This window comes from Neolamprologus brichardi, chromosome 8 (genome assembly GCF_056152115.1).
Source record: "Neolamprologus brichardi isolate AB-2024 chromosome 8, ASM5615211v1, whole genome shotgun sequence".
Lineage (NCBI taxonomy): Eukaryota > Metazoa > Chordata > Actinopteri > Cichliformes > Cichlidae > Neolamprologus > Neolamprologus brichardi.
Window position 1 is genome coordinate 26,752,416 of NC_142111.1, and position 12,931 is coordinate 26,765,346.

At 44.6% G+C, this 12,931-nt stretch overlaps 1 protein-coding gene across 1 annotated transcript; it reads right to left on the bottom strand.

Moving 5' to 3' along the window:
• Nucleotides 1-8,052: 8,052 nt before the first annotated feature.
• On the bottom strand, nt 8,053-12,237 carry ppp1r3cb (protein phosphatase 1, regulatory subunit 3Cb). The gene is made up of 3 exons (XM_006793273.3): nt 12,027-12,237; nt 10,590-10,984; nt 8,053-10,388 (listed from the first exon to the last, which is right to left on the bottom strand). Exons 1-3 carry the CDS (start codon nt 12,038-12,040, stop codon nt 9,802-9,804), a joined length of 996 nt encoding a protein of 331 aa, XP_006793336.2. The 5' UTR covers nt 12,041-12,237; the 3' UTR covers nt 8,053-9,801.
• Between the last annotated feature and the right edge of the window lie 694 nt (nt 12,238-12,931).

The window sequence follows — 12,931 nt, forward strand, 5'->3', positions numbered from 1 at the left end:
GCATCTAAAGGTCAAAGGTCACTCTTTCGAGGATGCCAATGTTCACATTTTGGACAGAGAGGACAGATGGTTTGAAAGAGGAGTGAAAGAAGCATCTATGTCCACTGTGAGCGACCATCTTTGAACAGAGGCGGTGGTTTACGACACCAACTCTCTGCCATCTATAATCCAGTTTTGAGTTCCCTCCCCAGACGCCTTAACGCCCACTCACATCCTGGGCCATCTGACCTCAGGAAATCACATGATAAGGTGGGGCCAGGTTTCACAATGAACTCACCTGAAACTCTGGCTGATTGGGACCCACACCCAGTTTCACACCTTGGCTCAGGCGATTAGAGGATCATCAGGGGTCCTTTTGTCCCTCTGTGGGGGGACACTCCCACTAGGTTTATATCTGGGACTCTCCACCATTTGACCTTAGAACTGAAGAAGCTTCTTGGATGAAGGTGAAACGTCTTCAAGCAACTTAAAGTCCAGACGCTTTTCTTTACAAGCTCCTTTGACTATGATGACCTGGATGACTGAGAACCTTCACAGACTGTACAGTACTCTGTTTATAGTAACCATTGTCCTTAATGTTTATGTTCTGTGTCCTGTTTTTGTATACGTGTCTTTCTGGCTGCTGTTACAACCAAACTTCCCCTTGTGGGACAATTAAAGGATTATTCTATTCCATTCTATTTTATTCTATTCTGAGTTATTTTTAAAAAGTATAAAAGCCGATGGGGAGAAAATCTTCTATTAGAAGAGGAGTTTGACATCATGGCTTTGAAGAAAGTAATGGTTGTTTCTTTTCTGTCCTGATGGATGCTCAATCATCCAGGTCAGTCAACCCAAACAGTTGATTCTGTTCATCTGGACGTTTTCAGTGTTTCATCATCATCATCATCATCATCATCATCATCATCAGGTGACTGCAGGTTTCAACCTTATAAACAGGACATTTGCATAATGACTGAAAGTAGCACCACGGAGGGAACAATGGGCTGTGAGGTCAGTTCCTTCATCAATTATATGCAAATTGTCAAGACGATTGATCAACAACCACTTGAGGTACTGTTTATAAGGTGGATAATATAAAAAAAGAAAGAAGAGTAAACCTTTAACAGTTAGTAAGAGTTTTATGTCTCATATATGTCACGATGCAAATGTTCCAATATGATTCTCTGATGAGAAGTGAAACGTCTTCAAGCTACTTAAAGAAGTCCAGACGCTTTTCTTTCCGAGCTCCTTTGACTATGATGAGCTGATGACTGAGAACCTTCACAGACATGTTCCAATATGAAAGAACATTCACACATGACTCTTGGCCACATGTCGGTAAAGTTATGTGACATTAGTGATGTTAGCACTTAATGTGGTTCAGGTTCCACTTACTTTTAAACCCTGTACTTAAATATGAACACTCTTCAAAACTTTGATTTTATGGATAATTAATGCCATGGGGCAATATAGCATATGCTAGATGTAGGAGGTATAGAAGCTGAGTTATGACTGAATAAAAGGTGCCATTATGAGGACCCATAATGCATCGCAAGATTATTTTGTGTGTGTTTCTGTGTTGCCCTGTAATGTGAATCACAGCCCAATGCCTCCATCTAGTGGTGAAATGTCTGAACTGCATCTTCAGTCACACAAGCAGAAGAGGGCAGAATGTGCCTAATATTTGGGTCATTACCGAGTTTTCGGTTGTTAAAGGAGAATACCCTTTGACCTTTGAGACGTTATAGTCATATTCTCGTCCTCCACAGATGACGTGGAGAACTGTGTTTTTAATTTCTGGAGGATGATCAATACAAAGACATTGGCTCTGGGTTGAGTTCAGCGTAGAGATGGACCGAGCCAATATTACGTATCGGTCCGATACTGACCTAAATTACTGGATCGGACCGATACCAATACAGTTCATCTCTGAATGTTTGTAAAGCATTCCCACATTAACCTTAACAACTGATATATGGAGCCTCTTCTTCTCCCCCCTCCCTCTCCTGTTGCTACTTCAATCATGAAACTGATCGATGATCAGCTGATCGGCTTTTCTGTCACGGTCTTGGATCGTGGATCCGATCTCACGCATGCACCGCTGTGCTGCGCTGTGCAGTTTCTCCACAATGACGTGCATTTTTGGAGATATGTCAACAGATATGACCTCACCTGCACGGCATCTACGATCACACCTGCTTAAAAGCTGCGCTCTGCTTGTGTTGCTGTTGGTGGTGATGCGGCTGGCAGCGGGAGAGCTGCAGCCATTGAACGTACTGTAACAGCAACCGTGTGATTATTGTGATAATAAATGATGCTGCAAAGCATGAAAATGCCATCGGGTCCACCGTGGTGGTTTACAGTTATCAATTCTTTTTCTTTTTTTTAAGAATTAAAAAAATGGGCAGGGATAGCTCAGTAGGTAGAGTGGTGGCCCCATGATCGGGAGGTCGGTGGTTCGAATCCACTGAACAGCTACCCTGAGGTACCCCTGAGCGAGGTACCGTCCCTACACACTGCTCCCCGGGCGCCCAGTGGCTGCCCACTGCTTTACTGAGTGAATGGGTTAAATGCAGAGAGGGATTTCCCCACGGGGATCAATAAAGTATACTTTCTTTCTTTAAAAAGTGCAAGCAAACCAGTAAACAAATTAAAACAAACAAGTACGTTTGAGAAACTATAATACAAAAACAACTGGTGGAAATATAAATAATATGTAAACAACAACCCCCAAAGCGTCTAAGTCACATTACAACGCAACATCTAAACACAAGAGGGGGAGCAAAGTGTGCCTGCACTGACACAGGAGCGGCAAGTCGAAACCACAGCATTGCAAACAAGAGCAGATCCTTTTCGGGCAGCCGTGAAATTCTAGTTGTGATAACAGGATGTCGTGGTCGACCGTGCTAAGAGTTGCTGACAAGTCCAACAATAAAAGGGCAGCAGGGCTGCCAGAGTCCCGAGTTAAAAGAATATCATTAAAAACCCTTAAGTGCCGTCTCAGTGCTGTGTAGTGATTTAAAACCAGATTGAAATTTTTCAGAGATTTTGTTAAAATCAATGTGACCACTTTCTCCAAGACTTTAGACAGAACAGGAAGCTTTGCGATTGGCCTGTAATTGGACAGTTGGGTCCAGATTGTGTTTTTTAAGAAGAGGCTGAACTACAGCTTGTTTAAAGCATGATGGGATGCAGCCTGTGTTCATTAATCTCAGGATAATTAATCTCACCACCTACAACAACAACACAAGCAGAGCACAGGTTTTAAGCCGGCGGGATTGTAGATGTCGTGCAGGTGAGTCCATCTCACCTGCACGACATCGCAGGCCATGCCCCACCACAATAAAGCATTTTCTAATTAGAAACTTTGTCCTAATTATTTCCTGGGTTTTAACTATTTAATAATAAAAAAAGGAAACATCACAAAAAACACTCAAGGTCATGAAAATTAATTCACATTTAGCAATTCAATGACGCATCCACCTTATCAATTGAAAAGTATCATATCGGCGATACTGGCCAGTATTTACTTCCTATCACATTGATACCAAAACCACTACAGATGAACTTGTGGCAGTTATAGAAATCACCACTCCTGTTGCTCATGATGATTTCAAAATGTTTCCCATAACAAAGAAATGTCTTGAACAAATATATTACACATAAACATTTCACCAGTGTTGTAACATGTAAGCAGAGTCTGCCTGTGTCTGTTCTCTGGAAATGAACATTTCCAGCCAGGTAACACATCAACATGGCTGAAGAGAGTTTGTAGTTATGTACAGTGTGTATAAGTGTGGCTAATACAACAAACAGCCACTGATTGAGTCGAGCTTGTGAGAGCGAGTGGATTTAAGAAAGTGAGTGACTCAGGTGTGTCCATTAGTTTGTCATGTGTTTGAATGAATGTTGAGATGAGGTAAAATGTTTGTGTTTTAAAGCAAAGTTAATATTCATAATTTAATTTCCAAAACTTGCATATGATCTGCTGACTATCACACAGCTGCTGGAGCAGTCTCAGATAGAGGTCCGTCCGCTTCTGCCACCTGTGCTAACGTCTTCAGGATGGGCAGAGTGAATGAACTACCTGCTCAGCTCCAGAACAGTTTCACGTTTGTCTGGATGTCTGGTTGGTTTCATCTCTTGCATTGTTGGAGAGGCCGTGGGATTGGAGGTGCAGGGAATTTGGGCCAAATAAATGGGAATGTGTCGCAGTAATTTTGGAGACTATTTTGAAAGAGGAAGGGGTTAGTATTTATAGTATTTATAGGGTGACATATGTAGTGTTTCCAAACTGTTGAAATGTGTATTGTTTGCTGATGACACCACTCTGTGTTGCTCAGGTAAAAACCCAGAACAGCTTCTGACTGCAGCTGAAAAGGAGTTAAATATATTAAAAAACTGGTTTGATGTTAGTTATCATTAAATATAAAGAAAACAAAATTGATTATTTTTGGCACTAGACAAATGAAAAATGTATCTAAAATCAGGGTTAATGGAATTGAAATTGAAAGAGTGTATGGAAATAAATTTCTTGGAGTGATGATTGATGATCAGCTGAGCTGGAAGTCTCATATAAACCATGTGAAAACAAAAATGTCAAAAACCATCGATATTGTCTATAAAACAAAGCATGTCCTGAATAAAAAATCATTACACACTTTATTGTGTTGCTTCCATGTATGACTTACTGTCTGGAGATGTGGGCTCATGCATATAAAACGAACACTCTTCCTATTTTCAAGTTACAAAAAAGAGCTGTAAGAATGATAAACCAATAAAACTATATAGAACCAACTAACATTTTGTTTATTAATCTGAATACCCTGAAATTTTATGATTTAGTTGAATATAAAATGGCACAGATAATGTATAACGCACAAAATAACTTGCTTTGCTGCAGGACTCAGAAGCTGTTCAAAGTCAGAGAGTCAATGTGACTTAAGGGGAACAGATTTCTTAAAAAAAAAACAAGATAAGGACAAATATAAAGATGTGTTTCTGTTAGAGGAGGTAACCTGTGGAATTGTTCTGACAGGGATTTAAAAAGGTGGAGTTCATTTTCCTTGTTTAAAAACATGTTTAAAAGTATTAGAAAAATATATATATCAAGAATGAAAAGAGAAAAAATAATAATACTGAAACTCTTGCAAATGCTTCAGCCAGTACCTTCTGATTAGTCTCGTGCTTTCTTGCTTTGTGGTAGATCTTTGTTCTGTATTCATTGAGATAATTGAATGCTAATCAATAAAATAAAATCAAAAAAAGATGCAATAAGGCCTTCACACTTTTAGTGCTCAGACTGCAGACAAACATGCCTGCGACTCACAAAGTGTTGCACCAATTATTACGCAGAATCAGCCCACGCCATCAAACTAAACAAACTTCTGTTGTATTTTTACTCAGTTGTAAATAGAATTTACATTCTATTTTTATCCTATTGTATATTTTATTCTATTTTATTCTACTGTATATAGTATTTTATTTCATTCTATTCTGTACAGAATATTATTTGTATTGTATTCTAATTTTTGCTCTATAACGTTTGCACTGTCCACTTCCTGCTGTGACAAAACCACTTTCCCACGTGTGGGACTAATAAAGGTTCTTATCTTATCTCATTAAGCTGCGGGTCAACAGAAAGCTTCGCCCCATGCTCACCTACCTTTCTGCTCATCAATCAGCAGGTGCGGTGAACAGGTGAGTGCCATTATTTATCATCTACTACACAACCAGCTGTCACGCCCACAACCGTGCACCAATACAGCGTGTGGACTAAACCAGCCTCTAACCCAAACAAGGAAAAGCTCACATATCCCACACTGAGCTTTCTGTCTGTTGCAGACACAGCATCTGTGTCCACAGCTGGACTGGAAAATCATTTTCCGTTTTTATGTGTCGATGAGTTTTTGTTTGTTTGTAATGGTATTAAAAATGAAAAGTGGTGGATTGGCCCATTGGTCATGATCGACTCTGGGCTGGACCAATTACAGCCAAGGAGGCTGATAAATCATTTTAAAAACCATCAGACACATCGCACGCTCATCTCTCTTACAAGGAGTCTAAAAAGCTGCAGACTGGTACCAAAAAAGAGAGGTCACATGACTGCTGCGATGCGTCGACTCCCGGTGACCACAGAACAAAGCGTGTCTGCTGTGTCCACACATTCCTGACCATCCTGCAGTCAAAGGTCATCTGAAATGGCGCCGTGCCTTCCCCGTGTCTGCACCTCTGGAACGATCGCCAGCTGTACGCTCTTTAAATCCAAGTTCAAATCTTTCTGTGGAGCCTTTGAACTAGCTGATGGTTGGAGGCAGGTCGTGGTCGTGACCTCTGCGATCTTCAGGGTTAAACAAGCCATGAAAAGATCTCTGAGTGCTCAGCAACAGGAAGTGATGTCAGAGTATCAGCTGGAAGCAATACAGAGATGATCAGATTGTTTTATTGATCAGTGTTCTGGTTCGTCAGAGTTTGTTTTCAGGGATCAATAAAATGTGAATTTGAAATATTGATGTAAATGTTGAACGACTCTGATGATGTCAGCGTTCCTGGTGTGGGCCTCAGAGACGTGCAGACATTAACCTCTATCAGAGCTTCTTCTCGGCCTGCAGAGCGCGCTCAGTGAGAAACATGGAGCCTCGTCTAAAAGGCTCAAACTTCCTGAGAAAAAACAGCTGATCCGTTTGGGCAGGAAGTAAATAAATCAGGAGATAAATGGGAAATAAACAAGGAAGTAAAGCAGGAGCAGTGACAATATTTCATTAAATGTTTCAAACTCTTTCAGGAGAACCGCGGACAGGTGACCTGCACTAACATTACATGCTGAAAGTAATCAGAGTACATCAAAAATGCTCAGTCACTGATCACTTATCAAACATGTTTGCTAGCCTCAGCGTGCTAACAGTTAGACGCCTCACATCCCAGCGCTGACCCCTTATTGGTCAGATCAGAAACAGACTCCTCCCACTTCTCCGTGGTTTCCTGACTTTACTTCATGAGCTGAAGACGTCTTTGGGTATTATTGATCCAAGGATCAAATTATCAGTAAATCGGCTTCAGGTCAGGAGCCAATCAGACGGCTGAATTCAAGTCATGATGATGATGATGATCCTCTTATATAAACGGGATAATCTGAAGTTTACTGTCAAGTTCAAACTACACGTCAGGGCTCAGCATGGCTGAAGTCTGCCCGGCAACAGATGAGTGCCGTCAGCGCTGACATTAGCCAATCGCAGTGTTCTAAAAATGAAAAAGCAGTTCAATCAGTTTTCACTTAAAACTCAAAAAGAACCATCGATTTACTTCCTGATGAACATCGATGATTTTACAGGTCAATGAATCCGCAGCAGCAGGATGAGGACGCTTTGCTTTAAACCTCAAAGCTTTTCAAAGTAAAGCGCTGAAACGCTTTAAATAAATTTTAATCTTGGGGTCAGACAGCAGGTCCACTTCTCTAATATTCAAACCTCATTAAAGTGCTGAACAGTGTGGGGTCATGTGACTCCAGCCTGACATCCTGTGGACACAAGCTGCTCTCAGGAGGAAGAGGTGGTGCTACAGCTACAGCCGACCCAGGGACGCACAGAAGCAGCTTCACGGCCTCTGAGGTCATGTGACAGCAGCGATGTAATCCACATCGCATCTGACGGCACCAGATTTAACTTCCTGTCTGCGCGCACAAGCTTATATAAGCATAAATCTCCCTCAGTGGAAACGATCCACACACACAGGATCAATAACTGATACAGACCGTCCATCTCACTTCCTGTTAATTGAACAGATTCTGCTCGATCACATGGCCGCTTTGACTCGCTGACCGCCCTCTCCCCTCGGTTCAGTCAGCTGGACTCTAATCGGACAAAACCAGGAATGTTAATCACGCTCACAGCCATCAGCTCACATCTCATCACGCCAGCCTCCTCCTGTCCCAGAGAGCATGCTCGCGTTTATTGAACCTGACTGAAACCCTCAGAGTTGGTTGAACAACAAGGACCAATATAAAACAATTATTTATCTTTCATCTCTTCATTTGATGTCAGTTTTTCAGAATAAAGTAAGCGAAAATCAAACTTTACAAATGTTAGACTTTTATTATGAAATGATACACAAAAATAGGAACAGACAAACACTCCCTGCTTACATCACTTCCTGGTACAGACATCATCATTACATTTCTCATTACGTTTACAGTGCTAGCAGCTAGTTAGCTCACGAGCTAACCAAGTTAAATACAATAAGTCAGAGCTGAGGGCGGGGCTCTGTGGTTAGGGACAATCAGAACTGTGCCCCCACCCCCCGATACAGTCGCTCATACAAAAACTCCAAGCCTCAGGGCCGACAGCACCTGAACGCAGCACAAGCCCTTCAGGAAACACTTCAGGGCCCATCAGTATCGACGTCATCATCGTTCACTTTAACACATTTCCCTCTTACTTCTTGTCACATGGTCCCCCCCCCCCACACACACACACACACACAGGTAAGAGCACTGGAGTGTTCAGTAAAGGTTTCAGGAGCAAAGAGGAAGTGAAAGGTCACGTGACTCCGCCCATAGCAGAGGGTCAGAGTAAAACAACTAAACATGACAAGGCTTTCCTGACCTTTGACCGTTTAAAGCTACATCAGTGAGGGGGAAAACATGGCTGAAATCTGCCCGGTAACAGATGAGCCATAGTTTTGACATTGACCAGTCGGACAAGTTTGCGTCATCAGGCTAACCTTTGAATCTGGTCATGTGACTTTAGCTCAAGGACTAGCCTATGAAGCTACATTTTCAGGATCCCCACAGGGAGACGTGAAGGCACAGCTCTGACTGAAGCTGGTCCAGTCCCTGAAGGGTCCAAGTCACAGGTCAAAGGTCAGATATTACAAGATCTCAGCATTAAAACAAGTTCAGACTCGAGAACGGTTAGTCTAAGCTCACTGACATAACTATAGCGAGTCCGAGTCGACACAGTAGCGAACAACTGCAACAAAAAAAATCTCCAATAAGAGAGCGACAAACCAGTCTGAACAGAGACGGACCACAGCGTGTGCCAGGGTGACCACGGCTCCGCCTCCATACACCCTGCCATCATCATAATAACTAGCAGTGAGTCACGTGCGTGCCGTCTAAAGTCACGGCTAAAACACTTCCTGAATCCGACCTGTTACAGCATAACACTGATCGTCACGGTCACGCCGAGTTCATGAACCAAGGAAACTCCTCCTGTGAGAAAGTCTTGACGACAGAAGCAATTCAGTTCATATAAAACAACCCAAAAAAAGGTGAGCCCCTCAGGAACCCTTACATTAACCATGCTGGTGTTTCAGAGTCCTCCAGAGAAGGATGCTCATGAAGACGTGAAGGTCATCCAAGTCCTGTGAAACCCAAAAGAAGAAGAAGAACATGTAGACCAGAGGAAAAAACGTTTGTAAGGCGCTGATTACGGATCTTTGGGAGCTTCGGAGAAAGCTTCGCGGTTCAAAGTCTCCTTTGGATGCTGGTTTAAAGCCCTTTGGAGCTCCTGGTTCCTCCGACTGCTTCTCTGTGCTGCGTATGAAGGAGCCCCGGTGGTATCCGGCTAGGCGCCGGGATCGTGGGAACCAGGGTGTAAGTTAAAGGTTCAGTTTTCGGGTGCATGGGGTAAAAGAGTATGAGACAGATCCAGAGGTAAACATCTGTCTGAGAACTCCTGTGAGGTAAAGTGAGGAAGTGCGCAGTGAATCCTACAAACATCTGGATCACAGCTGGAGGATAAAGTGTTTCTTTAGTGCTGAAGTGGATCTTGTACATCATAAAAGCCAGTGAGTGTGACCTAAAAATGTGTCGCGGCAGTCTCACCAGTAGGGGGTGGTGTCGATGTGGCCCCAGCTCTGCCATTCAGGAAAGATTCCTGCTGATGTCCGAGGGCTTCCAAACGGATCAAAGTCCGAATGGATCTCATCTCTCTTGTCTCCGCTGCGGTCCCTCTGGATCGGCACTCCAGCTGGACTCTCAGCGGCCGTGCTCCGACTGTTTTGGTCGGCCGTTGCCAGCCGGTAGTTGTTCCCAAGGTTGTTGTCCCAGAACGTCTGGTCCTGAGTCTGGTACCGGATACAGAACTCCACTTTTCCAGAGGGCTTGAGGAGCTCCGGGAGCGCGATGGAGAATGAGAAGGTGTCGGTGTCGGGGCAACCGTAGACGTTGTTCAGGTACTGACAGCGAACGTCCTGGAAGGAGCACCAAGAGTCAAAGGTGATCCGCACCCAGACAGACTTCTCAAAGCAGATGTTTCGGACCTGGACAGTACCCGAGAGCAGGTGTTCCTGGACTGAACAGGTCTCCAGGCACACCTGCTGGGCTTTGAGACGACTCCTCAGGTCTAAGTAGTCTGTGGCTGGCTGGGTGAAGGCCAGAACCAGGCAAGAACCACAATCTGCTGGATCTGGAAGGAGGAGATGAAGAAAGGTGTCAATGGAGAACATGAAGCTCAGCTGAAATGTTCTGGCGTCCCAACTGCTTCAGGGATGCAAAAAGAAGAAAAACAGGCTGTGAGTAAGCGACCAGGCACAAAGAAGCTTCCAGAACAAATGTATTGATTAATAGATTACTGATTTGTTTAAGTATCAGTGACCTCCTCCGTCACCTTTGATGTCTGCCAGGTGCAGTCCGGAGGCAGCACTCTCGATCTCGGTCAGCAGCTCGCTGAGCGCCTCATCTTCGCACTCGTTGTAGACGTGGACAGTGGCGAGCGCCAAACCCCGCGAGTCCGCAAACGCCACGGTCTTCCTCCTTAACATCCCCGGGCTGCCGCCGCCGCTCTCTACGCCCGCTGATGGTGCCGTCGCCATCGCGGAGGTAAGGCAGGGTCGCAGCGGTCGGCAATGCGGCAGCAGAGCGACTGAGGACGAGGAGCGCTTGTTGCAGTTCCCGAGTAAGGAGCGCAGAGGAGGTGAGCTGGCCAGGCAGATCCTTACGGCCACGTCGATGGGCATGATGGGAGATGGGCCCCCGGGGCGAGGGTTCAGGACATGGAGGACCCTGAGGAAGACAGAGGGGGTCAGTGTTCAGAGGGCAGAAGAAGAAATCTCCATTAATTTGAATAAAGTCACTGAAGATACGACTCTCTGCAACACCAAACACCTGAACTACGTATGGCCTCTCAGACGAAGTTCAGAGCGCTCGAGATGACGGCCAGTGATCAATCGTGATGAAAACGTGACCAATCAAATAACTCTTTCCTCGTTAATGTATTAAATGGTCAACATTCTGTGATCGTAATACCTTAAAACTGCCTAAAAAGCAGGTCTGTCAGGTGTGCTCATACAGGACCAGCACTGGACTGACTTTAGACCCGACTGTGGGTTTTCAGAGATTCTGTTTCCTGCCTGTCGTTTCTTTTGTTCAAAAACTCTGCTGTGTGAAGACGGCGAAGAGCGCAGGAGGCCCAGGTGTCTTTAGAGGTGATTGCACACAGAAAAAACACAAACTGGACGATATCATAGAACTGCAGGTCCAAGTTCACATTAAAGAGCGTCTAAAATCAGTCGGCATGCAAACGTTTTTTCATGCAGGGAGTGAGAAAAACTCCAGTCAGTGTGATTGGCTGCTTCTGCTGATCAATGTTTGAAACCAATAACCACCAAATGATTGATTATTGGGCATCTTTACTTAGTTATCTTTAGCTAACAGGTGTGTCGGACACACAAACATGAGGAGGGCGACTAACACAAGTCAGGTACGTTTGCATGTTTCTATCACATGAACCTGAAAGAAACACACCTGACAGGTGCTGACAGAGTAATCTGATTACTGAGTGCACGGTCAACAGTCAAAGCCAGTCAAAGTCAAGTATTGATGACTTGATCTGCAGCTCTGTGATGAATATTTCAACACGTCTCCGATTTTAAAGCTGAAGTTCAGAGTTTCCCGACTGACCGGAAGTTCTTCTGACCGATGTTTGAAACCAATACCGACAGAACCATCGCTTATTGATCAGAGCTGACCTGGAGCTCGAGTTCACAGACTGATGATGAAGAGGAGGAGGAAGGCTGTGGCGCAGTTTAATATTTGAGCAGCTCACCTGGTGCAGTTCATGGAAACCTGTCGCCCGGCCCGTCCCGGACAGCAGCGGGGCTTCCCTCCGTGTCCACGGTTTCTTTTTTTTGTTTGTTTGTTTGTTTGTTTTTACTTTTTTTCTTCGTTTATTTTTCCGCCATTTTAAAGTCCGACCGCTGCCTGTCCGCGCGCACCGACACGCCCCCTGACGATCCGAGAACGGGGAGAGAGAGAAGCCAATCAGCGCTCGGCACCGTCAGCTGGCCACACTGACAGCCAATCAGAGAAACGCCAAATAGAGCGAGCGCGAGAGCGCGTTTAACGGGACGGAGAAGGTGGGCGGGACCTGACGCACACTGAGCTTTGACTGACAGGTGAGTTAAGAGGAAGAAATGCAGGTGTTAGTGAGTGAGAGACGCCACCGATAACTGCCAATCACGCTTCTGTGCGTCATCCACCCGCCCCTCTTAAACTGACACACGTACCTGAAGCAGAATGTGCTGTTTTTTTTTTAAGTTACCACAACAAAGTTATGATTTCGATCTGTCTCATGTGTCTCTGATCCCGGATGAGGACTGAGTCTTCAGCGGTGAAGCTTCTGAAAGATGGACGACCGTCCTACAAACGTCCCCACAGGTTGGTCGAAGCTGCTTTCCTTTTTACTTACAGATTTCAGCTGCAGAGACCTCAGGAAATCGCTGAGTCTTGTCAGACAGACTGAGGGCTGACGGTCCCCACAGTGAACAGGTAAACTCACAGGTAAACTCACAGGTAAACTCAGAGGAAGCTTCATGCTTAGCCGCCTCATACATGATTAACAGACAGTTCGCCTCCTCTGCAGGCCGTGAAACTGAGGTGAGGACAGGATTAGACTTTTAGACTGTCCTGCAGCAGCAGCTTTGCATGATTCAAAGATCAGAATAATCCTTC